The sequence below is a fragment of the Caretta caretta genome, chromosome 4, assembly GCF_965140235.1.
Source record: "Caretta caretta isolate rCarCar2 chromosome 4, rCarCar1.hap1, whole genome shotgun sequence".
Taxonomy (NCBI): domain Eukaryota; kingdom Metazoa; phylum Chordata; order Testudines; family Cheloniidae; genus Caretta; species Caretta caretta.
Window position 1 is genome coordinate 95,077,588 of NC_134209.1, and position 25,902 is coordinate 95,103,489.

Sequence of the window (25,902 nt, forward strand, 5' to 3'; positions counted from 1 at the left end):
ACACAGTTCTAAATTAATCTTACATGCTTGTGTGTTTCTGAAGCCTAACAAATTTAGGCCCTGATTCAGGAAAGCACTTAGGCATGCGCTTAATGTTAAGCATGTGCTGAAGTGCTATCCTGATGAGGAATGCTTTCCTGGATCAGGGCCATAGAAAGACCATAGATCTTTCTTCCTTTCTTTTTTTATTAATTTATTTTTCAATTTGTATATTATGCACTATATTATAGTCTTCTCTCTCCTGTGTTCCAATTTAGTTAGTCTTGATCACTGCAACTCCTCAGTAACATTCCTGCCCGCTGACTCATAGCAGACCTAAGTCTCAACTCTACAGAATTTAATAGCAAAAACAATCTCGCTCACAGAAAGGCTGTGGAATTCTTTGCATCAGCGAGGAAGATTTAACAATTGTAAGTTATGTCTGGAGAGTAAAGGTAAAGATGATAGGTGGGCTTGAGGGTGTAAGCAGGGATTTGGGGTGCTTTCTACAATGCTGAGTAAAAATGGACATGTTTTTGAACTAATAACATATTGTTTTAATGATCTCTAATGGTGTGACTGTGTTAAGGGTGGATATAGATGTTTTGCTAAAACATTTAGTTATGTTATTCAATAAACTCTAAACTAAGATCTGTAGTCCTAAATATATTTTAATACATTAATGTCTGAACTATGGCAAGACTGTTTTTAGGCCTTAAAATGGGTTAAAATCATTGACAGCGTTGCAGAAAAAGTGGGTGCATTTCTGTAGATGATATGACCCAATGTAAAACAGTGCAGTGCTTGAATAATGAGGTAATGAATACTTGTTCATGAGAATGGTTTAGCTTTTAATAATTCTTAAGAATGCAAGGAGAAAAATATTTCCCTGCAGGTCATATACTGACCAATTTACATTTTCAGCAGGAGATTTCACTTCACTGCAAAGGTTCTTGCCTATTATTATTATTATTTTATTTTATTTATTTAGCGCCATTGATGTTCTTGGCACTGTACAAATACAGATGACACAGTGCAAACTCCACACAGCTTGCAATCTACAGAATTCAGGCAGGCAAAACCAAAACCAAATCACACATCGAGAGTCCAATATTTTAGCAGTGTAGTGTTTTTTGATGGTATTGATATCTATTTGATGGATTACCATTGAAGAACATTGAAGGATAAGTGATTTTCGGAGGAATTTGAACAGAGGGGAAGTCTGACTAGAGCATAAATAGTGGGAGGAAATTCCTTGCATAAGGATGGCATGGTAGAAGAAAGTTTAAATACATCTACCTGGCTTTTTTTTCTTCAGTGAAATAATTTAAAATCTCTCAGAGAGCCATGCACATCCCCTCCCTGCTATAATATCTTATCTACTATATGGGTACCACTGTCCTTTTATGGATGGAATGTCAGAACATCTCATAAGCCTTAATACTGCTTTACCTAAAGATGATTCTCCTTTGGATCAAGTGGTAGTATTTTGTGTCTTCAGATGAGAAGAACTTTCTTTAGGTTTTTATCTTCACCTATGGCCTTTCATGGTGTGTGGAAAACTGATGACAGCAAATCTGTAAGATCTGTTATCCACCTTGAAGGTTTTTCAGGGGAAGAGCTCCTATGTGTACAATTTCTGTTTCCTTTACGGGTAAATGTTGGTGTTAGAGGGAAAGTCATCTTTATAATTATTCAGCACATATTATCTCTTTGGAGTCACTAAAGTCAGTAACAGAAGAATGTTCACTAAAATCATGTGACTGATTTCAGCTGTGTTGTGACTATTTATTTACTCGTATGGCAGCTTTATTGGAATGAATAGGCTTGCTTGCTGCTTTAATATGTGAATGTTTGTTTATTTATAATCATTGACATAGTGTAGGGAGAGACTTTCTTAATTAATTGTTTTACCTTGTAAGGAGATTTCTGATTAAGTTCTAAGTAACTATGTAAAATGAATGTAACTGTTTAAATAGGCAAAGAGATTAGCATGAGGATGTAGACTGTCATGATGTCTGTCTGGAGTGGCTCATGACTGTGAGTGCCTACCTCAGGGCAGACTGTCAAAATAGGGCGGACACCCCAGACTAGTGGTATATTCTATAATTAGACTTCACTAAGCCAGTGACTAATGTGAACTCCTGGATCACTAACAATCTTACCATGGAGTCAGAAATAGTCCCCACAGACTCTCCAGTCTATCTTGCAGTCCATTTTCTCTCTGATTGTTATGTTTCTCTGAATAAATAAATAATACTTTGTTTTGAAGAAGGTGTCTGCCACTTGTATTTTCAGACAGATCACTGCTCCTGAAGGGAAGTTTCGGGCAGGTGCCAAACTTGGTTGAGCTAGCTAAGGAAACAAAGTTGGTAAACCAGGGTACTGTAACCTGGAGACCCAATCTAAAAGTAGGCTGAATCACAGGATTCCAACCTGAGAGACAGAGCGGTCAAAGGTTCAGCTAATCCTGAACCATGACTTTTTGTTAATAAAAATCAGTGGGAGTACAAGGTCCTGCTGCAAGTTATATTGGAAGGGAGGTCTAATTAGGTGTAATGGGAGGAGTTGTACTGTACATTAAGTGCCCAGTTCTGCAACCTGCAACCTCACAAGTGGTCCCATTTACCTTACAAGTATTTGAAATATGAAGAAATAAATAAAATATAGGGAAGCTAAGCCAAAGAGGTGAATTTATACCAGATATCATCATAGGCACCGACTTCTTCTGGCACCAGTGAGTGCTCTACCGCCCTCTGTCCCCACCCCCACCCCGACTCCACCCCTGCCCCGCCCCCCTCCTGCCCCAACTCCGCCCCCTCCCTGCCCCTATTTGACTCCTTCCCCAAATCCCCGCCCCGGCCCCACCTCTTCCCCGCCTCCTCCCCTGAGCGTACCATGTTCCTGCTCCCCCCGCTCCCTCCCAGAGCTTGCTACAGCTGTTTGGCAGTGGCAAGCACTGGGAGGGAGGGAGGAGTGGAGACGTGGCACACTCAGGGGAGGAGGCGGAGGAGGAGGTGTGGCTGTGGGGGCGGGGTGGGGAGCTTGGCTGCCGGTAGGTTCACCCACTAATTTTTCCCCATGGGTGCTCCAGCCCTGGAGCACCCACAGAGTCGGCACCTATGGATATCATATCAGTGAAACTGTCTTTTGGCTGTGCTAGAGCCGATATAGACAAAGTTGTATTCCAGAGAACTTCCAACTCCAACCCTTGTGCACCTCTGCATGAGAGAGACTTCATTTAAAATGAGCAACCTTTTAAATAGAATGGTTACTTCATTTTAATAGAATATACAAACTCAGCTGCACAAATTCTAAACTCCTACACCTGATCTATAGTTCACATGCAATAGATCAAACATACGGTAAGAGGTATAGGCTGACTAAAAGAACTCTGACGAGTAAAGTCTGCTTTTGCATCAACACCTATGTCTACACTACGGAATAAGGTCGAATTTATAGAAGTCGGTTTTTTAGAAATCGGTTTTATATATTCGAGTGTGTGTGTCCCCACAGAAAATGCTCTAAGTGCATTAAGTGCATTAACTCGGTGGAGCGCTTCCACAGTACTGAGGCTAGAGTCGACTTCCGGAGCGTTGCACTGTGGGTAGCTATCCCACAGTTCCCGCAGTCTCTGCTGCCCATTGGAATTCTGGGTTGAGATCCCAATGCCTGATGGGGCTAAAACATTGTCGCGGGTGGTTCTGGGTACATATCGTCAGGCCCCCGTTCCCTCCCTCCCTCCGTGAAAGCAAGGGCAGACAATCATTTCGCGCCTTTTTTCCTGAGTTACCTGTGCAGACGCCATACCACGGCAAGCATGGAGCCCGCTCAGGTAACCGTCACCCTATGTCTCCTGGGTGCTGGCAGACGCGGTACGGCATTGCTACACAGTAGCAGCAACCCCTTGCCTTGTGGCAGCAGATGGTACAGTACGACTGGTAGCCGTCATCGTCATGTCCGAGGTGCTCCTGGCCACGTCGGCTGGGAGCGCCTGGGCAGACATGGGCGCAGGGACTAAATTTGGAGTGACTTGACCAGGTCATTCTCTTTAGTCCTGCAGTCAGTCCTATTGAACCGTCTTATGGTGAGTGGGCAGGCGATACGGACTGCTAGCAGTCGTACTGTACCATCTTCTGCCGAGCAGCCATGAGATGTGGATGGCATGCAGTCCTTCTGCACCGTCTGCTGCCAGCCAAAGATCTAAAAGATAGATGGAGTGGGTCAAAACAAGAAATAGACCAGATTTGTTTTGTACTCATTTGCCTCCTCCCCTGTCTAGGGGACTCATTCCTCTAGGTCACACTGCAGTCACTCACAGAGAAGGTGCAGCGAGGTAAATCTAGCCATGTATCAATCAGAAGCCAGGCTAACCTCCTTGTTCCAATAAGAACGATAACTTAGGTGCACCATTTCTTATTGGAACCCTCCGTGAAGTCCTGCCTGAAATACTCCTTGATGTACAGACACCCCCTTTGTTGATTTTAGCTCCCTGAAGCCAACCCTGTAAGCCGTGTCGTCAGTCGTCCCTCCCTCGGTCAGAGCAACGGCAGACAATCGTTCCGCGCCTTTTTTCTGTGCGGACGCCATACCAAGGCAAGCATGGAGGCCGCTCAGCTCACTTTGGCAATTAGGAGCACATTAAACACCACACGCATTATCCAGCAGTATATGCAGCACCAGAACCTGGCAAAGCGATACCAGGCGAGGAGGCGACATCAGCGCGATCACGTGAGCGATCAGGACATGGACACAGATTTCTCTGAAAGCATGGGCCCTGCCAATGCATGCATCATGGTGCTAATGGGGCAGGTTCATGCTGTGGAACGCCGATTCTGGGCTCGGGAAACAAGCACAGACTGGTGGGACCGCATAGTGTTGCAGGTCTGGGACAATTCCCAGTGGCTGCGAAACTTTCGCATGCGTAAGGGCACTTTCATGGAACTTTGTGACTTGCTTTCCCCTGCCCTGAGGCGCATGAATACCAAGATGAGAGCAGCCCTCACAGTTGAGAAGCGAGTGGCGATAGCCCTGTGGAAGCTTGCAACGCCAGACAGCTACCGGTCAGTTGGGAATCAATTTGGAGTGGGCAACTCTACTGTGGGGGCTGCTGTGATGCAAGTAGCCCACGCAATCAAAGATCTGCTGATATCAAGGGTAGTGACCCTGGGAAATGTGCAAGTCATAGTGGATGGCTTTGCTGCAATGGGATTCCCTAACTGTGGTGGGGCTATAGACGGAACCCATATCCCTATCTTGGCACCGGAGCACCAAGCCGCCGAGTACATAAACCGCAAGGGGTACTTTTCGATTGAGCTGCAAGCTTTGGTGGATCACAAGGGACGTTTCACCAACATCAACGTGGGATGGCCGGGAAAGGTGCATGATGCTCGCATCTTCAGGAACTCTGGTCTGTTTCAAAAGCTGCAGGAAGGGACTTTATTCCCAGACCAGAAAATAACTGTTGGGGATGTTGAAATGCCTATAGTTATCCTTGGGGACCCAGCCTACCCCTTAATGCCATGGCTCATGAAGCCGTACACAGGCAGCCTGGACAGTAGTCAGGAGCTGTTCAACTACAGGCTGAGCAAGTGCAGAATGGTGGTAGAATGTGCATTTGGACGTTTAAAGGCGCGCTGGCGCAGTTTACTGACTCGCTTAGACCTCAGCGAAACCAATATTCCCACTGTTATTACTGCTTGCTGTGTGCTCCACAATATCTGTGAGAGTAAGGGGGAGACGTTTATGGCGGGGTGGGAGGTTGAGATAAATCGCCTGGCTGCTGGTTACGCGCAGCCAGACACCAGGGCGGTTAGAAGAGCACAGGAGGGCGCGGTACGCATCAGAGAAGCTTTGAAAACCAGTTTCATGACTGGCAGGGCTATGGTGTGAAAGTTCTGTTTGTTTCTCCTTGATGAAATCCCCCGCCCCTTGGTTCACTCTACTTCCCTGTAAGCTAACCACCCGCCCCTCCTCCCTTCAATCACCGCTTGCAGAGGCAATAAAGTCATTGTTGCTTCACATTCATGCATTCTTTATTCATTCATCACACAAATAGGGGGATGACTACCAAGGTAGCCCAGGAGGGGTGGTGGAGGAGGGAAGGAAAATGCCACACAGCACTTTCAGCACAGCACTTTAAAAGTTTACAACTTTAAAATTTATTGAATGACAGCCTTCTTTTTTTTGGGCAGTCCTCTGTGGTGGAGTGGCTGGTTGGCCGGAGGCCCCCCCACCGCGTTCTTGGGCGTCTGGGTGTGGAGGCTATGGAACTTGGGGAGGAGGGCGGTTGGTTACAGAGGGGCTGCAGTGGCAGTCTGTGCTCCAGCTGCCTTTGCTGCAGCTCAACCATACACTGGAGCATACTGGTTTGGTCCTGCAGCAGCCTCAGCATTGAATCCTGCCTCCTCTCATCACACTGCCGCCACATTTGAGCTTCAGCCCTGTCTTCAGCCCGCCACTTACTCTTTTCAGCCCGCCACCTCTCCTCCCGGTCATTTTGTGCTTTCCTGCACTCTGACATTATTTGCCTCCACGCATTCGTCTGTGCTCTGTCAGTGTGGGAGGACAGCATGAGCTCGGAGAACATTTCATCGCGAGTGTGTTTTTTTTTCTTTCTAAGCTTCACTAGCCTCTGGGAAGGAGAAGATCCTGTGATAATTGAAACACATGCAGCTGGTGGAGGAAAAAAAAATGGACAGCGGTATTTAAAAAGACACATTTTATAAAACAGTGGCTACACTCTTTCAGGGTAAACCTTGCTGTTAACATTACATACATAGCACATGTGCTTTCGTTACAAGGTCGCATTTTGCCTCCTCCCACCACGTGACTACCCCCTCAACCTTCCCCCCTCCCTGTGGCTAACAGCGGGGAACATTTCTGTTTAGCCACAGGCAAACAGCCCAGCAGGAATGGGCTCCTCTGAGTGTCCCCTGAAGAAAAGCACTCTATTTCAACCAGGTGACCATGAATTAGATCTCACTCTCCTGAGGATAACACAGAGAGATAAAGAACGGATGTTGTTTGAATGCCAGCAAACATACACTGCAATGCTTTGTTCTACAATGATTCCCGAGTACGTGTTACTGGCCTGGAGTGGTAAAGTGTCCTACCATGAAGGACGCAATAAGGCTGCCCTCCCCAGAAACCTTTTGCAAAGGCTTTAGGACTACATCTAGGAGAACCGCAAATGCCAGGGCAAAGTAATCCTTTCACATGCTTGCTTTTAAACCATGTATAGTATTTTAAAAGGTACACTCACCAGAGGTCCCTTCTCCGCCTGCTGGGTCCAGGAGGCAGCCTTGGGTGGGTTCGGGGGGTACTGGCTCCAGGTCTAGGGTGAGAAACAGTTCCTGGCTGTCGGGAAAACCGGTTTCTCCGCTTGCTTGCTGTGAGCTATCTACAACTTCCTCATCATCATCATCTTCTTCGTCCCCAAAACCTGCTTCCGTATTGCCTCCATCTCCATTGAAGGAGTCAAACAACACGGCTGGGGTAGTGGTGGCTGAACCCCCTAAAATGGCATGCAGCTCATCATAGAAGCGGCATGTTTGGGGCTCTGACCCAGAGCGGCTGTTTGCCTCTCTGGTTTTCTGGTAGGCTTGCCTCAGCTCCTTCAGTTTCACGCGGCACTGCTTCGGGTCCCTGTTATGGCCTCTGTCCTTCATGCCCTGGGAGATTTTCACAAAGGTTTTGGCATTTCGAAAACTGGAACGGAGTTCTGATAGCACGGATTCCTCTCCCCAAACAGCGATCAGATCCCGTACCTCCCGTTCAGTCCATGCTGGAGCTCTTTTGCAATTCTGGGACTCCATCATGGTCACCTGTGCTGATGAGCATGGTCACCTGCAGCTTGCCACGCTGGCCAAACAGGAAATGAGATTCAAAAGTTCGCGGTTCTTTTCCTGTCTACCTGGCCAGTGCATCTGAGTTGAGAGTGCTGTCCAGAGCGGTCATAATGGAGCACTCTGGGATAGCTCCCGGAGGCCAATACCATCGAATTGTGTCCACAGTACCCCAAATTCGAGCCGGCAACGTCGATTTAAGCGCTAATCCACTTGTCAGGGGTGGAGTAAGGAAATCGATTTTAAGAGCCCTTTAAGTCGAAATAAAGGGCTTTATTGTGTGGACGGGTGCAGGTTTACATCGATTTAACGCTGCTAAATTCGACCTAAAGTCCTAGTGTAGACCAGGCCTAAGGTGTGTTTGCTACTCCCTTTAAACAATGAAGTTACTCTCGTTAGAATGATGTTCAATCCTGGAAGGATTAACATTCCATTCAAGCCCGTCAGATTGGGGAACTCTCTGTGGAACAGTTGGACTGTGAAGATTAGTGTGCAGTTGATGAAAATAAATGCCTGCAGTTATGCATACTAGATGAACATGAATTATTAAATGAAAGAAATATAATCCTCAAGTCCTAGACAATATATCTTGATCACAACTGTATGCAGAATAAGTAGTATGACCGAGATAGTCAAAGCTAGAAACGAAAGGTTATGTGCAAGTTGCCCAGCTAGCTGATGTACTCTTAGGTCACTCATCTCCCATGACTGAAAGAAAATCATTGTAACAGGTGGCAACAGCTGCTTTCAAGACTATAGTAGCTGCAACAAGAGAATGACTACACAGATATGTGAAAGTGCCTCAGGTTTGTCATGGTTCAAAGTATTTGAAATCCAGATTAAAGTCAGAGTTCAATGACAGGCAGGTTTTGCAAATTCTGCTTTCATTAAAACTGAAATTAATAGGGTTGCACCGGTGTAAATAAGAGCAGAATTTGGTCCTCTGCGTTTAAATTAAATATTCAGATAATATAATGCCTATAATAATATCTGGTCAGCATGGGAAACAATTTAAAGTTATGATTCAGAAAATTTATGACAAATAGTCAAGGCTGAGATTTTCAGATCATACTTTATAAGACACATTTATAAAAAGTTTATAAAGGGCTAGTCAGTGATCAATAGATATTGGAAACCTACTACAGGTATGAGTAGCATTAGAGACTGTCAGCAGCACATTCGTGGTAGGTTTTATAGAACGTTTAAAGCCATGGTTATTTGGCTTGGCTTGTTAGACTCTAACAATTGATTAACCATTATTAAAACATCTATTACTCATTTATTAACCCTTCATAATTTTTTTTAAATGTAACCTTAATATAAAATGTGATTTTTTTTTCAAATCTTCCCTAAGAGAACTGGATGCTCAATTGCCATTAAAACTAATGGGAATTTGGTATCCATATCCCCTAGGTAACTTTAAAAATTTCAGTCTGTGGCACATAGCAACACTTACATTAACATTGCCCAGGATTTTTCATTCTAAAGGGTCATTTTCAGGTTTCTCAATGTTTTAAAGTTTGGGGTGAAGTTTGATACATTTGCTCTCTGTCCCAGAGTGACTTCTGTTCTGAACATTTCACCAAAAACAGATGAGCCATTTTCAAGCATAGTAAATTACATGGTGGGAAAAATGCATTTTTTCTACAAAATCAAAAGATCTGCAAAATGAAGGTGATAAAAATGACATTTGGCAGGGCCAGAGCCTCTAGGACATGTGCTTTTCGGAGGTCTCGTGAACATTAGATCTGATTTGGCTGAGTTATAAGAGTTTAAAAAAAGATATATCACATATGCACACTGTTTTTTGTTACACAATATAAAGAACAATCTGCCAGTGTTCCTTTGGCATTGCACATGCATGTGTAAATAAACCGAGTAGAAATTTCCACAAAAGCTATTCTCTATCACGCACATACTGAAGTGCTTTGCTAAAATTGAACCTTAATCTCTCTGTATATTAGGCCTTGTCTAACCACAAACTTGCATTGGTTTAATTGAAATTGTTTTTCAAACTAATTTAATTAGTGCAAAAGGCTCTGTGGACACTCTTATTCCAGTTTAAACCAGGCTTATTTTGGTTTAGTTAAAGTCAGTTAGGAATTGGTTTAAGTTAAACTGAAATAAGCTACTCTTAAACTGAAATGAGTGTCTATACAGCAGTTTGCACCAGTTTAACAAAATCAATTAAAAAACCCAATTCAAGTTAAACCAACACAGCTTTCTCATGTAGACAAGCCCTTAGTTCCTCATCTCTAAAGTGAGGACAATAACACTACCCTACCAAACAGGAAGTTGTGAGGCTAATTTTATTAATGTTGAGACACTGAGACACTATGGTCATAAGAGCTTTTCATAGAATCATGGAATCTCAGGGTTGGAAGGGACCTCTGGAAGTCATCTAGTCCAATCCCCTGCTCAAAGCAGGACCAATCCCCAATTTCTGCCCCAGATCCCTAAACGGTCCCCACAAGGATTGAACTCTCAACCCTGGGTTTAGCAGGCCAATGTTTTTTAATGTAAGGTTTTTTTGAAATATGATATTATAATAATAATAATTGTAATACTTGTAATAATAATAATTAATTGAGTTTATAACTCAAGTAAAGCAGTTTAAAATGTCATATACTGTACAGTACAACATACTCCCAGAAAATTTTTCAAAAGCAGTTTTTGTCTGGGGTTGCCAGTTTTGGTTGGACCTATTCTTGGAGGTTTCATCACCTGACATAATCTTTAAGTAAAGATTAATCTTTAATTCCTGGAGATTCCAGGCTAATCCTGGAGGGTTGGCAACCCTATGTCTTGTCATCAGTGGTATGGAAGCTGAATATCAGTTTCTATTCTACATATTTCTAACAATGATTCTGTGGCAGAGGTCTGATTATGTTCTGTTCTATCCTGCTGACAGGAGAGCTTCATAGAAGACATCTTCTCTAATTCAGATCAAATTCACCTTTCAGTTCTGTTGATGTAATTGAGAGCCAAATTTGTCCTACCTTTTATATTGTCTGTCTTGTCCATATTTTCTCAAGGACCAGTGCAGCCTCAACATTATCCCAAGCCTGCTTCTACCAAAGTCAATGGGAGTGAGTGAGGTTTTTGTTTGTTTTTTTTTGTTTTGCATTTTTGCAATTTTGTGATTTCCTAGCCTCTGAATATCTTTGCATGAAAATATATTTTCAGTACTCATTCAAATGAATATTGGTGATCTATTAAAAGTGGCGTGCAAGGGGGGGAATGATTTTGTGCTGTCTTTTTTTTTTTTTTTTTTGGCTTGTTCATGATGGGTAAAGAAAGTATGAGTTTCCCTGCCCCCACCAAAATAATTTCCCTCCCACTTATTTTAAATATAGTGAAAATAGTGCCTGGAGGATTTTAAAGGGCTAAATAAAACAGATTTAAATTAATGCAGATTTTATTGTTACTTTCTTTTGCAGTTTCCTGAGAATGAAGATTTTGAAACTATTTAATTTCATCCTTGCAAATTGCTTAATAACGGCCATTGGTAACTCGGTAAGTTTTACTAATTCCAATCGTATTTATAATGCCCTTGTTTATTTCTAACAGTATAGAAGAGGTCAAGAATAAGTTACATTATTCTTATGTCTAAATTTTCCTCTAGCAATAGGTTAACTTCAAAAAGTTCAGAAGGATTGTCTGGAGAAGCACCCAAAAGTTTGGGCGATATAACAAACATCCAAATCAGTCAGATTTCTTGGACCTGGAAATCTCCTGAGACTGAGCTTTGTGGGAGCAGACTTCTGTGGCAGTAATTCCTGTTGTGGTCAGGCTGGAACTAGCACAAGAACAGTCTCTCAAATTCTTACATTCTGGCACTTCCGTTTCTAGTTCTGGTAGAAAGAAGAGTGGAAACAAATGAAAATTAAATCAAATGAAGGGGGAAAGTCTAGGTTTGCTTCATTTCTGTGCAAGTTCACTGACCGCAGTGGAAAAAATCATTACATTAGCATGAAGTCCATTTTCTTTCTTTTAGTTTTTGGTGGGAAGCTTCTGGACTCTGGTTGACTTTGAAGTAAATAAACTGGGAGCACTGTAAAACTAATCCCAGGGTTTTCACCACTTCAAGGATGCATAGCATTTCATCTCATTAAAATCCTCAAAAAGAGGAAAATACAAATGAAAATTCAGTGAAAGATCCTTTAAGTCCTTAGCCTAATTTAAAGGTGTCTTTTACTGCAAGGATGTTAGTTCCTAAAGAGTTACAAAATGAAGAAATAAAGGGTACATGTGCATATTAATAGCATCAACTGGGTTAAATATGGGACAATGTGTCCAAGAACAGATCTGTCAGCAGCCCTTGAATAATTGCTTCTAAATGTATAGAATAAACAATTGTAGTCAGTAAAGCAGACAAAAGAAGCTATGTTCAATCTGGTTTAAATCAGTGGTACTACTATTCACTAGAGACAGAGCCACAACCAAATAACATTTCTCTAATTATTATAGTATCATAATATTTTTGCTTTGATTCATGTGTTGACTAAAGAAAGGAAAAGGAAAAGCAATCTGTTTTTGCCAAAGATTCTTGTACTATATGCCTGGGGCCAGAGTCACCATTTTATTACTCTATTTTTACACTGGACTAACTCCAGTGATTTCAGTGGAGTTATCCGGGGTAAAACTGGAGTAACAGGCCCCTAATCTACACATCTGAGAGCCAGGCTGATCCACATTAAAGTTATAGAACTGGTTTCTGATTGTCCCCATGGGAATAGGTCCAGTATTCCAGATATGAGACCCTTATTATTGCTGCTCATCAACAAAGCCTTATAGGTCCTGTTTGGAGTTCAGCGAAAGAGAGACCAAAAACTCGAAGTTAGTACTGTTCATGCATAGCTAGACAGATACTGTTTTATTCTTTTTCTGGTCAGTCAGTTTCTTATTACGGTACTAGCTGTCCAACACCGCTGATAGGCACCTAATATCCACTAACATGGGGATCTTCGAGCTCTTGTATCCAGGGTATTTTTACATAGTGTATTCCAGTTTCTACCATAACTGGCTACACAAGGTGGAAAGCAGTGGAGATTATTCAGGCTCTGTGTTGGTCTTTCACTTTCATGAGCTCTAAATTGCAAATATTTAAAGTAAATAAAAAGAAAACTTCAGTTTAAAATCCAAAGTTTAGAATAACAGCATGTAGAGACTTAAAATATCTTCAAATGATACTGATAAGTAATTTAGACTCAAAATAAGTGATAGACCTCCATTTATTTATGCCCTCCAGATTTGAATTAATCTTTCCCCCCCAAAAGTCTCTTCTGTATTATCAAGATTATATAAAATAAACATTAACTTCCGATTATTGCTAATTTTCTTGGAATCTTGGGGTATGTCTACACTACAAAATTAGGTCGAATTTATAGAAGTTGGTTTTTTAGAAATCGTTTTTATATATTCGAGTGTGTGTGTCCCCACAGAAAATGCTCTAAGTGCATTAAGTGCATTAACTCGGCGGAGTGCTTCCACAGTACCGAGGCAAGCGTCGACTTCCGGAGTGTTGCACTGTGGGTAGCTATCCCACAGTTCCCGCAGTCTCTGCTGCCCATTGGAATTCTGGGTTGAGATCCCAATGCCTGATGGGGCTAAAACATTGTCGCGGGTGGTTCTGGGTACATATCGTCAGGCCCCCGTTCCCTCCCTCCCTCCATGAAAGCAGCAGCAGACAATCGTTTCGCGCCTTTTTTCTTGAGTTACCTGTGCAAACGCCATACCACGGCAAGCATGGAGCCTGCTCAGGTAACTGTCACCGTATGTCTCCTGGGTGCTGGCAGACGTGGTACTGCATTGCTACACAGCAGCAGCAACCCATTGCCTTGTGGCAGCAGTACAGTAGGATTGGTAGCTGTCGTTGTCATGTCCGAGGTGCTCCTGGTCGCCTCTGTGGGGACGAAATTTGGAGTGACTTGACCAGGTCATTCTCTTTAGTCCTGCAGTCAATCCTATTGAACCATCTGATGGTGAGCAGGCAGGTGATACAGATTGCTAGCAGTCCTATTGTGTCATCTTCTGCCGGGCAGACAAGAGATGTGGATGGCTTGCAGTCCTTCTGCACCATCTGCTGCCAGCCAAAGATGTAAAAGATAGATGGAGTGGATCAAAACAAAAAATAGACCAGATTTGTTTTGTACTCATTTCCCAACACCGCCCCACCCCGCTGTCTAGGGGACTCATTCCTCTAGGTCACACTGCAGTCACTCACAGAGAAGATGCAGCGAGGTAAATCTAGCCATGTATCAATCAGAGGCCAGACCAACCTGCTTGTTCCAATAAGAACAATTACTTAGGTGCACCATTTCTTATTGGAACCATCCGTGAAGTCCTGCCTGAAATACTCCTTGATGTAAAGCCACCCCCTTTGTTGATTTTAATTCCCTGTAAGCCAACCCTGTAAGCCATGTCATCAGTCGCCCCTCCCTCGGTCAGAGCAACGGCAGACAATCGTTCCGCGCCTTTTTTCTGTGCGGACGCCATACCAAGGCAAGCATGGAGGCCGCTCAGCTCACTTTGGCAATTAGGAGCACATTAAACACCACACGCATTATCCAGCAGTATATGCAGCACCAAAACCTGACAGAGCGATACCGGGTGAGGAGGCGATGTCAGCACGGTCACGTGAGTGATCAGGACATGGACACAGATTTCTCTGAAAGCGTGGGCCCTGCCAATGCATGCATCATGGTGCTAATGAGACAGGTTCATGCGATGGAATGCTGATTCTGGGCTCGGGAAACAAGCACAGACTGGTGGGACCGCATAGTGTTGCAGGTCTGGGACAATTCCCAGTGGCTGCAAAACTTTCGCATGCGTAAGGGCACTTTCATGGAACTTTGTGACTTGCTTTCCCCTGCCCTGAAGCACATGAATACCAAGATGAGAGCAGCCCTCACAGTTGAGAAGCGAGTGGCGATAGCCCTGTGGAAGCTTGCAACGCCAAACAGCTACCGGTCAGTCGGGAATCAATTTGGAGTGGGCAACTCTACTGTGGGGGCTGCTGTGATGCAAGTAGCCCATGCAATCAAAATCTGCTGATATTAAGAGTAGTGACCCTGGGAAATGTGCAAGTCATAGTGGATGGCTTTGCTGCAATGGGATTCCCTAACTGTGGTGGGGCCATAGACGGAACCCATATCCCTATCTTGGCACCGGAGCACCAAGCCGGCGAGTACATAAACCGCAAGGGGTACTTTTCAATAGTGCTGCAAGCTCTGGTGGATCACAAGGGACGTTTCACCAACATCAATGTGGGATGGCTGGGCAAGGTACATGACGCTCGCATCTTCAGGAACTCTGGTCTGTTTCAAAAGCTGCAGGAAGGGACTTTATTCCCAGACCAGAAAATAACTGTTGGGGATGTTGAAATGCCTATAGTTATCCTTGGGGACCCAGCCTACCCCTTAATGCCATGGCTCATGAAGCCGTACACAGGCAGCCTGGACAGTAGTCAGGAGCTGTTCAACTACAGGCTGAGCAAGTGCAGAATGGTGGTAGAATGTGCATTTGGACGTTTAAAGGCGCGCTGGCGCAGTTTACTGACTCGCTTAGACCTCAGCGAAACCAATATTGCCACTGTTATTACTGCTTGCTGTGTGCTCCACAATATCTGTGAGAGTAAGGGGGAGACGTTTATGGTTGAGGCAAATCGCCTGGCTGCTGGTTACGCGCAGCCAGACACCAGGGCGGTTAGAAGAGCACAGGAGGGCGCGGTACGCATCAGAGAAGCTTTGAAAACCAGTTTCATGACTGGCCAGGCTATGGTGTGAAAGTTCTGTTTGTTTCTCCTTGATAAAACCCCCAGCCCCTTGGTTCCCCTCCTCCCTTCGATCACCACTTGCAGAGGCAATAAAGTCATTGTTGCTTCACATTCATGCATTCTTTATTCATTCATCACACAAATAGGGGGATGACTACCAAGGTAGCCCAGGAGGGGTGGTGGAGGAGGGAAGGAAAATGCCACACAGCAGTTTAAAAGTTAACAACTTTAAAATGTATTGAATGCCAGCCTTCTAGTTTTTGGGCAATCCTCTGTGGTGGAGTGGCTGGTTGGCTGGAGGCCCCCCCACCGTGTTCTTGGGCGTCTGGGTGAGGAGGCTATGGAACTTGGGGAGGAGGGCAGTTGGTTACACAGGGGCTGTAGTGGCGGTCTGTGCTCCAGCTGCCTTTGCTGCAGCTCAACCATACACTGGAGCATATTGGTTTGATCCTCCAGCAGCCTTAGCATTGAATCTTGCCTCCTTTCATCACGCTGCCACCACATTTGAGCTTCAGCCCTGTCTTCAGCCCGCCACTTATTCTCTTCAGCCCGCCACTTACTCTCTTCAGCCCGCCACCTCTCCTCCCGGTCATTTTGTGCTTTCCTGCACTCTGACATTATTTGCCTCCACGCATTCATCTGTGCTCTGTCAGTGTGGGAGGACAGCATGAGCTCAGAGAACATTTCATCACGAATGCGTTTTTTTATCTTTCTAATCTTCACTAGCCTCTGGGAAGGAGAAGATCCTGTGATCATTGAAACACATGCAGCTGGTGGAGAAAAAAAATGGACAGTGGTATTTAAAAAGACACATTTTATAAAACAATGGCTACACTCTTTCAGGGTAAACCTTGCTGTTAACATTACATACATAGCACATGTGCTTTCGTTACAAGGTTGCATTTTGCCTCCCCCCACCGCGTGGCTACCCTCTCAACCCTTCCCCCTCCCCGTGGCTAACAGCGGGGAACATTTCTGTTCAGCCACAAGCAAACAGCCCAGCAGGAACGGGCACCTCTGAGTGTCCCCTGAAGAAAAGCACCCTATTTCAACCAGATGACCATGAATGATATCTCACTCTCCTGAGGATAACACAGAGAGATAAAGAACGGATGTTGTTTGAACGCCAGCAAACATACACTGCAATGCTTTGTTGCACAATGATTCCCGAGTACGTGCTACTGGCCTGGAGTGGTAAAGTGTCCTACCATGGAGGACACAATAAGGCTGCCCTCCCCAGAAACCTTTTGCAAAGGCTTTGGGAGTACATCCAGGAGAGCCGCGAATGCCAGGGCAAATTAATCCTTTCACATGCTTGCTTTTAAACCATGTATAGTATTTTAAATGGTACACTCACCGGAGGTCCCTTCTCTGCCTGCCAGGTCCAGGAGGCAGCCTTGGCTCCAGGTCCAGGGTGAGAAACAGTTCCTGGCTGTCGGGAAAACCGGTTTCTCTGCTTGCTTGCTGTGAGCTATCTACAACCTCATCATCATCCTCATCTTCTTCGTCCCCAAAACATGCTTCCATGTTGCCTCCATCTCCATAGAAGGAGTCAAACAACATGGCTGGGGTAGTGGTGGCTGAACCCCCTAAAATGGCATGCAGCTCATCGTAGAAGCGGCATGTTTGGGGCTCTGACCTGGAGCGGCCATTCGCCTCTCTGGTTTTCTGGTAGGCTTGCCTCAGCTTCTTAAGTTTCATGTGGCACTGCTTCAGGTCCCTGTTACGGCCTCTGTTCTTCATGCCCTGGGAGATTTTGACAAAGGTTTTGGCATTTCAAAAACTGGAACGGAGTTCTGATAGCACGGATTCCTCTCCCCATACAGCGATCAGATCCCATACCTCCCGTTCAGTCCATGCTGGAGCTCTTTTGCAATTCTGGGACTCCATTCATGGTCACCTCTGCTGATGAGCTCTGCATGGTCACCTGCAGCTTGCCACGCTGGCCAAACAGGAAATGAGATTCAAAAGTTCGCGGTTCTTTTCCTGTCTACCTGGCCAGTGCATCTGAGTTGAGAGTGCTGTCCAGAGCGGTCACAATGGAGCACTCTGGGATAGCTCCTAGAGGCCAATACCGTCGAATTGTGTCCACAGTACCCCAAATTTGACCGGGCAAGGCCGATTTAAGCGCTAATCCACTTGTCAGGGATGGAGTAAGGAAATCAATTTTAAGAGCCCTTTAAGTCGAAAAAAAGGGCTTCATCATGTGGACAGGTGCAGGTTTACATTGATTTAATGCTGCTAAATTCGACCTAAAGTCCTAGTGTAGACCAGGGCTTGGTTAAGTGATTCAGTTAAGGACTAAGAGTCATGGGTTCTGGACTCTGTCAGTGACTCGCTGTGTGACCTTGGGCATATTATTTAACTTTCTATGCCTCAGTTTATCCATCTGTATTATTATTTATTGCTTGTATTATAGTAGCACCTCGGAGACCTGGTCTAAGACTGTAGATCCTTTGTGCAAGGTACTGTATAAACACAGAACAAAAAGACAATCCCTGCCCCAATCTAAGTATAAGCCAAGAGACAGCAGAGATACAGACAGACAAAAGGGAAGTACAAGGAAACAAAGAGAATATTGGTCAGCCTCAGAGGCTGTGGTCTCAGCATACTATTAGCCTACCATTGTCAAGTTTTTTGTAGCATCACAGCAAAGGAAAGTTTTAAATAGGGATCGGAAGGAGAACAGTTATGTTTACGGGAGCTCCTTTCAAGAGTGAGGGGCAGCAGGAGAAAAAGCACAAACGTGTTTGTTTGAAAATTTAACAAGGGGGAATGGAGGCTGATATTATGGGCTGATCAGAGGCAAGAGGCAACCTTTTGACATTGAATGAGAGATGATAAGTTGGGGGGCAGGGGAAATAGGCCATGAAGGGCCTGAAAGTGAAGACAAGTAGCTCATTTTTATACAATAGAGATGTGGGAGCCAATTAAGAGATACAAAAAGAGAGAGAACATGGTCAAAACAATGGACTAGGAACATGATCTTTGTAGCAGCATTCTGAATGGATCTGACTGGGACATGACTGCATTTCTCAAGGCCAGAGAAAAGGATGTTGCAGTACCTGAGACATGAAATTATGACAGCCTGGATGAGAGTTTTGGCTGTGTGAATAGATCAGAAAGGCCATATCTTAGAGATGTTTCACAGAAAGAATCTGCAAGATTTAGACATAAATGGACATGAGGAGTCAGAGAGAGGTCAGAGTCCAAGATGATGCCCTGGTTATGGACCTGAGTGGACAGGTAGAATGATGGTGATGTCCTCAGTGATCAAGAAAGGAGATAGCAAGAAGGATTTTGTGGGAAGGGAAAGGAGAAGAAAGGAGAAGATTAAGAACTCTGTTCTAGCCATGTAGAGCAAGACGTCCACTGCTTTCCCTTCATCCACAGAACCAGTTGGACATGTGGACGTGTTGGTAGCCAGGAACACCCATAAACCCAGGATCTGGTCCAAGAAGTTCTTATGCTTGGTGACATCTCCTCATCTCTGTCAGGACGACTGGAAAAAGGCTAATGTAGTGCCCATCTTTAAAAAAAGGGAAGAAGGAGGATCCTGGGAACTACAGGCCAGTCAGCCTCACCTCAGTCCCTGGAAAAATCATGGAGCAGGTCCTCAAGGAATCAATTCTGAAGCACTTAGAGGAGAGGAAAGTGATCAGGAACAGTCAGCATGGATTCACCAAGGGCAAGTCATGCCTGACTAATCTAATTGCCTTCTATGACAAGATAACTGGTTCTGTGGATGAAGGGAAAGCAGTGGACGTGTTGTTCCTTGACTTTAGCAAAGCTTTTGACACTGTCTCCCACAGTATTCTTTCCAGCAAGTTAAAGTAATATGGGCTGGATGAATGGACTATAAGGTGGATAGAAAGCTGGCTAGATTGTCGGGCTCAACAGGTAGTGATCAATGGCTCCATGTCTAGTTGGCAGCCGGTATCAAGTGGAGCGCCCCAAGGGTCGGTCCTCGGGCTGGTTTTGTTCAATATCTTCATAAATGATCTGGAGGATGGTGTGGATTGCACCCTCAGCAAGTTTGCAGATGACACTAAACTAGGAGAAGAGGTAGATATGCTGGAGGGTAGGGATAGGATACAGAGGGACCTAGACAAATTGGAGGACTGGGCCAAAAGAAATCTGATGAGGTTCAACAAGGACAAGTGCAGAGTTCTGCACTTAGGACGGAAGAATCCAATACACCGCTACAGACTAGGGACCGAATGGCTCGGCAGCAGTTCTGCAGAAAAGGACCTAGGGGTTACAGTGGACGAGAAGCTGGATATGAGTCATCAGTGTGCCCTTGTTGCCAAGAAGGCCAATGGCATTTTGGGATGTATAAGTAGGGGCATTGCCAGCAGATTGAGGGACGTGATCATTCCCCTCTATTTGACACTGGTGAGGCCTCATCTGGAGTACTGTGTCCAGTTTTGGGCCCCACACTACAAGAAGGATGTGGAAAAATTGGAAAGAGTCCAGCGGAGGGCAACAAAAATTATTAGGGGACTGGAACACATGAGTTATGAGGAGAGGCTGAGGGAACTGGGGATGTTTAGTCTACGGAAGAGAAGAATGAGGGGGATTTGATAGCTGCTTTCAACTACCTGAAAGGGGGTTCCAAAGAGGATGGCTCTAGACTGTTCTCAGTGGTAGCAGATGACAGAACAAGGAGTAATGGTCTCAAGTTGCAGTGGGGGAGATTTAGGTTGGATATTAGGAAAAACTTTTTCACTAGGAGGGTGGTGAAACACTGGAATGCGTTACCTAGGGAGGTGGTGGAATCTCCTTCCTTAGAAGTTTTTAAGGTCAGGCTTGACAAAGCCCTGGCTGGGATGATTTAATTGGGGATCGGTCCTGCTTTGAACAGGGGGTTGGACTAGATGACCTCCTGAGGTCCCTTCCAACCCTGATATTCTATGATTCTATGATTCTATGATGCTATGATTCACATCACCATCGGAAGCTCAGGATGGGTTTCTGCTAAAGGAGTCTGTGAAGTTGCATGCTGCAGGATATACACCCAGAAGGGCCTGAGTGGTAGCCCCCCAGAGCCCACTGATTGGCTCATGCTGGTATATAGGAAGTCATCATAGAAAGCTGTCTGAGCAATGATGCAAACTATTTGCTTGCTTCTGCTCCAGACCTTGTCTTGCTGTGAACCACAGACTCTGCTACTTGCCTCCTCTATGCAACTCAGCACCTGACCCTGACTTCCAGGCATCCTGACCCTGCCTGACCTGATCTGACCCTGACTCCGCTACTTGCCTCCTGTCTGCAACACAGTGCCTGACTCTAACTTCCTGGCATCTTGACCTGGCTTGACGCAACTCTGCTACTCATCTCCTGACTGCAGCTTGGTAACTGACCCATGCAGACAGACTGCCCAAGGCCCAGCCCTGACACTGAGACAAGCTGAGATTTTAGTTTGGACAGAAAGAGACAGGTCTGGAGCAGAGAGGTACTATACTGGCTAGTCTACACTGGCCACAGCAGCGCTTTAACGTGGCTTGTGTAGTCACAGCAGAGCGCTGGGAGACAGCTCTCCCAGCATTCTAAAAAACTACCTCCAGGAGGGGCGTAGCTACCAGCGCTGAGAGCACAGCTCCTAGCGCTGGTGCCCCTGTCTACACTGAAACTTGCTGCCCTCGGGGGTGTGTTTTTTCACACCCCTGAGCGAGAAAGTTGCAGTGCTGTAAAGTGCCAGTGTAGACAATCCCTAAATTGTAGAGATAGTAGTTAAATTTGTGTTTGTAGATGAGATTACCCAAAGTAAATAGATGGTGTAGAGGAAGAATAGAAGAGGACAAAGTACGGAGCCCTGTGGAACCCCAGAGAAAACTGAGGATATCCTCCAAAGAACCTTCTGAAGGAGCAATTAGAGAGGTAGGAGGACAATCAGGAGAGGGCAGAGTCATGGAAGCCAAGGGAGGACAAGATTTCAAGAAGAAGAGTATGGTTGACTGTGTCGAAGGTGGCTAACAGGTCAAAGAGAATGAGGATGGAGTTCTGATCCTCAGCTTTGGCTAAAAGGTCATCTGTAAAATTATGATAATACTTCTCTACATCCCAGGAGTGTTTAGAGACTTAATTAATTAATTTTTTAAGCACTCAGATCTTCATTTGAAATGCACTATAGAAACAAAAAATATTGTATAATTTTTAAAAATAATTATTAAGATCCTATATGGCTAAATTTTACAAACCCTCTAACTTTGTCACCCACAGTTTTGCTTCTGCAAAAACTGACATTTTTGAGTGCAAATGCTTCTGTGCATGAAAACTAAGCAGCTAGATCTCTAACTGATTGACATGGTCATGCAAGTGCTGTGTGTGTATGCAAGATCCACAAGCAGTTCTGTGTGTAAAACTGTTGGAGCAAATGTGGCACCTGTGTTGAGGGCACTTCAAAAATTTGGCTCATATTATTTTGGGCTTTGCTAATGAAGAGCCAGCAGAGGGAGCATGAGCATTTTACACTTACATCAAACAGGATAAGAAATACAATCAAAACTACTAGTATGCTGTGAGGCAAAAGTACCCATTCCCTGAAGCTGAAAAAAATACCGTCTCTCATAAGTCATCTGTAAGAATTTTGCAGTAAGAATCACTTGACCAACAAGGACCATCTAATAAGTTTCAGAGTAGCAGCCGTGTTAGTCTGTATTCGCCAAAAGAAAAGGAGTACTTGTGGCACCTTAGAGACTAACAAATTTATTTGAGCATAAGCTTTCGTGAGCTGTAGCTCACTTCATCGGATAAAGTGAGCTGTAGCTCACGAAAGCTTATGCTCAAATAAATTTGTTAGTCTCTAAGGTGCCACAAGTACTCCTTTTCTTTTTTCATCTAATAAGTGACGCTTATCAGCTTTTCAGGAGTATATTACTGTATTGTCTATCATTGTGCCCATTGTTACTGACACCTGGAAAAGATTTTCAAGGCACTATTCAAATAAGTTAGGGCTCTGGGGGTTAATAGGCCACTGAAGGGCTTGTGTGTGTCTCTGGTGAGTTTTAGGATTTGGTCAACTAGCTCATCTCACAACTTCTTGTGGCCAAAGGTCCTGCTGCCTGCTCAGCATGGCTTAGGTGCAAGCAGCCAGCTGGTACGGAACTTACTCCATAGCTGAATCTGGTCCAAAGATTTTTATGGAGTTTTCAAAAATGCATCACACTGGCACATGCAGTAAACCCTCTGCTCTTCAACAGGTTCCTGAAAAACTACCTTATCCTGCCATATGTGTTCCAGGCTGCTAACCATCATCATTATATACTGGATTATAACACAGTATGAATTAAATTAAAAGCAAACATCTGAGATACAACACAAACATTTGGAATGAAGGCATGTGATCAGGATTGCGCTGCAGAGCCAACATGCCTGAAGCAACAAATACTCATCTAAGGGAACCTTGAATATTAAAAGAAAATAACATTTTATATAAAAAAATCATTATAACAAACCCATTTGAAGTGATTCTTTATCTCTTGCCTAAAAAGATCAACTCTTCTCTCTTTTCAATCTCCTACTCTAAGTTGGTCAACAAAGTGAATTGCATCGTCTAGAATGAAAAAGCAATGCGGTCTGGCCTCCTGTAATAATCTTGAGTCTTACCAGAAACAATGGGCCATGTCTATGTAAAATGGATCATGAGTGTTTATTGGTTGTAGTAAAAGCCCCTCTTCTTTTTAACTAACGCTAAAGTATAATCATGTGTTAACTTCTCAGTTTGTGGAATCTTATGAGTGCTGTGTGTCTTAATTAAGAATCCTATTCTCAGAGCTGTACAGACATTAATGATGGTGCTGATTCACCAACAAGGAAGCAAATCTATAGAGAAACATGCTGGTTTGTGCTGCATTTGGATGCACTGGAGGGAACCTATGTCTGTCAAATTGAATAGGACAAAATTAGTATGGAAAGACATTTGGTTTTTTTGCAACTGTGTGAAGTGAGTGCAAAACACTACTATTATGTTCACGGCATACACAAAGAGAAATTAAATAAAAACATAGATTCTCTTGCAGGAAGGTTGCAGCATCATGCTTCATTTCTTAGCTCTAGATCCCCCTAGCCAACAGGCAGGACTAGGATCCCCCCTCCACCACCACCATTCAGACTGATAGCCTGTGATTCCAACACGGTCTTCAATACACCAAAACTACCAGATCAGAATGCAGTAGTATAATCAAGGGTAAACAAAGTTTACCCACTTCTCATTGGGAAATATGGAGTGTAGGTTTACCCATTTCTTTCTGTACCACCACACCACTGCCAGAATGTTAGCATTTCACACCAGCCTTGCCCTGGTGTAACTGATTAAATGAGTAGTAGGATAACAGTGAATCACGTTCTTTGTACTTAGCATTTATTCTTCATGTTCATCAGCAACTTGTGAATGATCATAATTTTTTTTTTGTGAGCGCTGGCAGTGGGTGTGGAGCTGTACAATCCATGCATAAAGGAAGTCTGAGTCCATACCCTAAGAACCTTGTACTCTAAAATGAAATGAAAGTCAGACATAATGGTGTTTAGAGAGCAAAGCTGAAAAAGTACCAGTGTCCAGATTATATTTCCTGAGACCCTTGGGGACTACAAGGTTTGGGGAAGATCCCACTACCTGTTCTCTGGGGACTAAACCCTGTCCCTGACAGGAAGATGGGGGGAGACAATTCTATGAAGGGATCCTTACAGTAACATTCTCCACCAGAGTCCCCTCCTGCAGATTTTCCTGTGGGAGTGGATCATCCATCCCCATGATATAAGAGCTGGTCTCTAAGCGGTGTAAATTCCTTATTTATAAAATATATAAATGGATTATTGTTTAAAGACTCCATGGAAGAAGAGTGTTTTAAGGAGAAGTCTGAGAAAGTGATGGTGGATGTTTGGCCACCCTGTAATATACTTGATAACTTTAAATAAAGGGGGGGAATGCTAATCATAATCAATTTCTACAGTGACTGGTGAGAACTGCCTTCTTGAATCAAGTGGTTTATTAATGCTAAACACACTGTGACAAATGTTAACTCTACAAGCAAAAGTGCATTTTCCCCTCTAGACTCTACAGAGTTGTTTTCAAGAGCAGCTGAGGCTCAAGGCCCAGGTGAGACTTCTGGAGTATCGTGTGAAACAGCAGCAGGTAAAAATAGTGCAGCTCTTACGGGAGAAGGAGATTCAATACAGTGACACCGGAGATGAAAACAGTGTTATTGACCTGGGAGAAAAAAGACAATACGCAGGTTAGAATTTATTTCTTCTTTTCACATTGTGTCTATTTGAACTCGTGTATATGTTTCCATGGCCAGTACAACAGAGACTTCAGCGTTACAGTGATGCTTTACAATTCCCCCAGGAAACTGTCCCACCAAGACATAGCATTCAGCTATTATCCAGGCCTTTGTTGTCTTGAGATCAGATTGTGCAATGCATTCTACATGGAGCTACACCTTAAAACTGTCCAGAAACTGAAGTTGCTGCAGAACATTCCAGCATGCTTTTTTAAATGCTATCTTGCCAAATTATACCTGCTCTAGATCTGTACTAGCTACCTGTTGGCTTCTGAGTAGATTTTAAGGTGATAACCTTAGACTTTAAGGTGACCTATAAAAACCTAAGAAACCGGACAGCTACCTATCCAAGAATCCACCTCTCCCCCATTGTGTTACTGCTACAGCTGCAGTGAATGATGGCATTCAAGATGGTGCTTCCCTCCGTATAAAATAAAAGGGGCTGGCTGTTTTCCATGAGGGCCCCACAACTTTGGACCTCATTTCCCACCATCTCAGTCCAAAACAGCTGATCTGTTGAATTAAAATTCTAAAACAGGTGAAACTCTAGTAAAAAACAAAAAGTGTAATAAGAGCAGGGAAAGAATTTTTCATGCTTTAAAGAACATGATACAAATAAAGGAATTTAAAAAAAAACCCACAGCTATGGTCTGTTGTTTAGAGCCACATTCTTTAGGTATATAAACAGAGCCTGAGCTAAGAGACTGAAGAGAAAGGGCAAAGCCCTTTCAAACATGTTTTTAATCATATTTTTTCAGCTGAAAAATGAGTCTAACTCCCAACTGTTTTCAATTTAATTTTAGGAACACCCAGCAATGCAATACTATATGTCTTGATTTCTCCCAGAAGCATAGACACTACCAGCTCAACCAGGACACATGAAACAAGACTATACAGAACAATAAAAGTTAATAAAACTTTAGAATCCTATTGCTGGGTGACCAGAAGCCAGTACAGACTTCATATAATTTGTATTTGTATTTGTGACCTTAGCTTTAGTTTGGCTGATGATTTCGTT

General features: G+C 43.9%; 1 protein-coding gene across 6 annotated transcripts in view; it reads left to right on the forward strand.

Annotated features, from left to right (window-relative positions):
- The first annotated feature begins 265 nt into the window (after positions 1-265).
- FGL1 (fibrinogen like 1) overlaps positions 266-25,902 on the forward strand; it is a 54,247-nt gene continuing 28,610 nt past the window's right edge. For 4 of the 6 annotated variants that reach the window (XM_048848164.2, XM_048848167.2, XM_048848168.2 and 1 more), the window contains exons 1-3: positions 266-410; positions 11,267-11,342; positions 24,656-24,836. In XM_048848164.2, coding sequence (XP_048704121.1) covers positions 11,277-11,342; positions 24,656-24,836 — 247 coding nt within the window. In that variant the 5' untranslated portion in view covers positions 266-410; positions 11,267-11,276. Of the gene's footprint in view, positions 435-10,861; positions 10,916-11,266; positions 11,343-24,655; positions 24,837-25,902 lie in introns of all 6 variants that reach the window. The other 2 variants (XM_048848165.2, XM_075127880.1) reach the window with 2 other exon arrangements.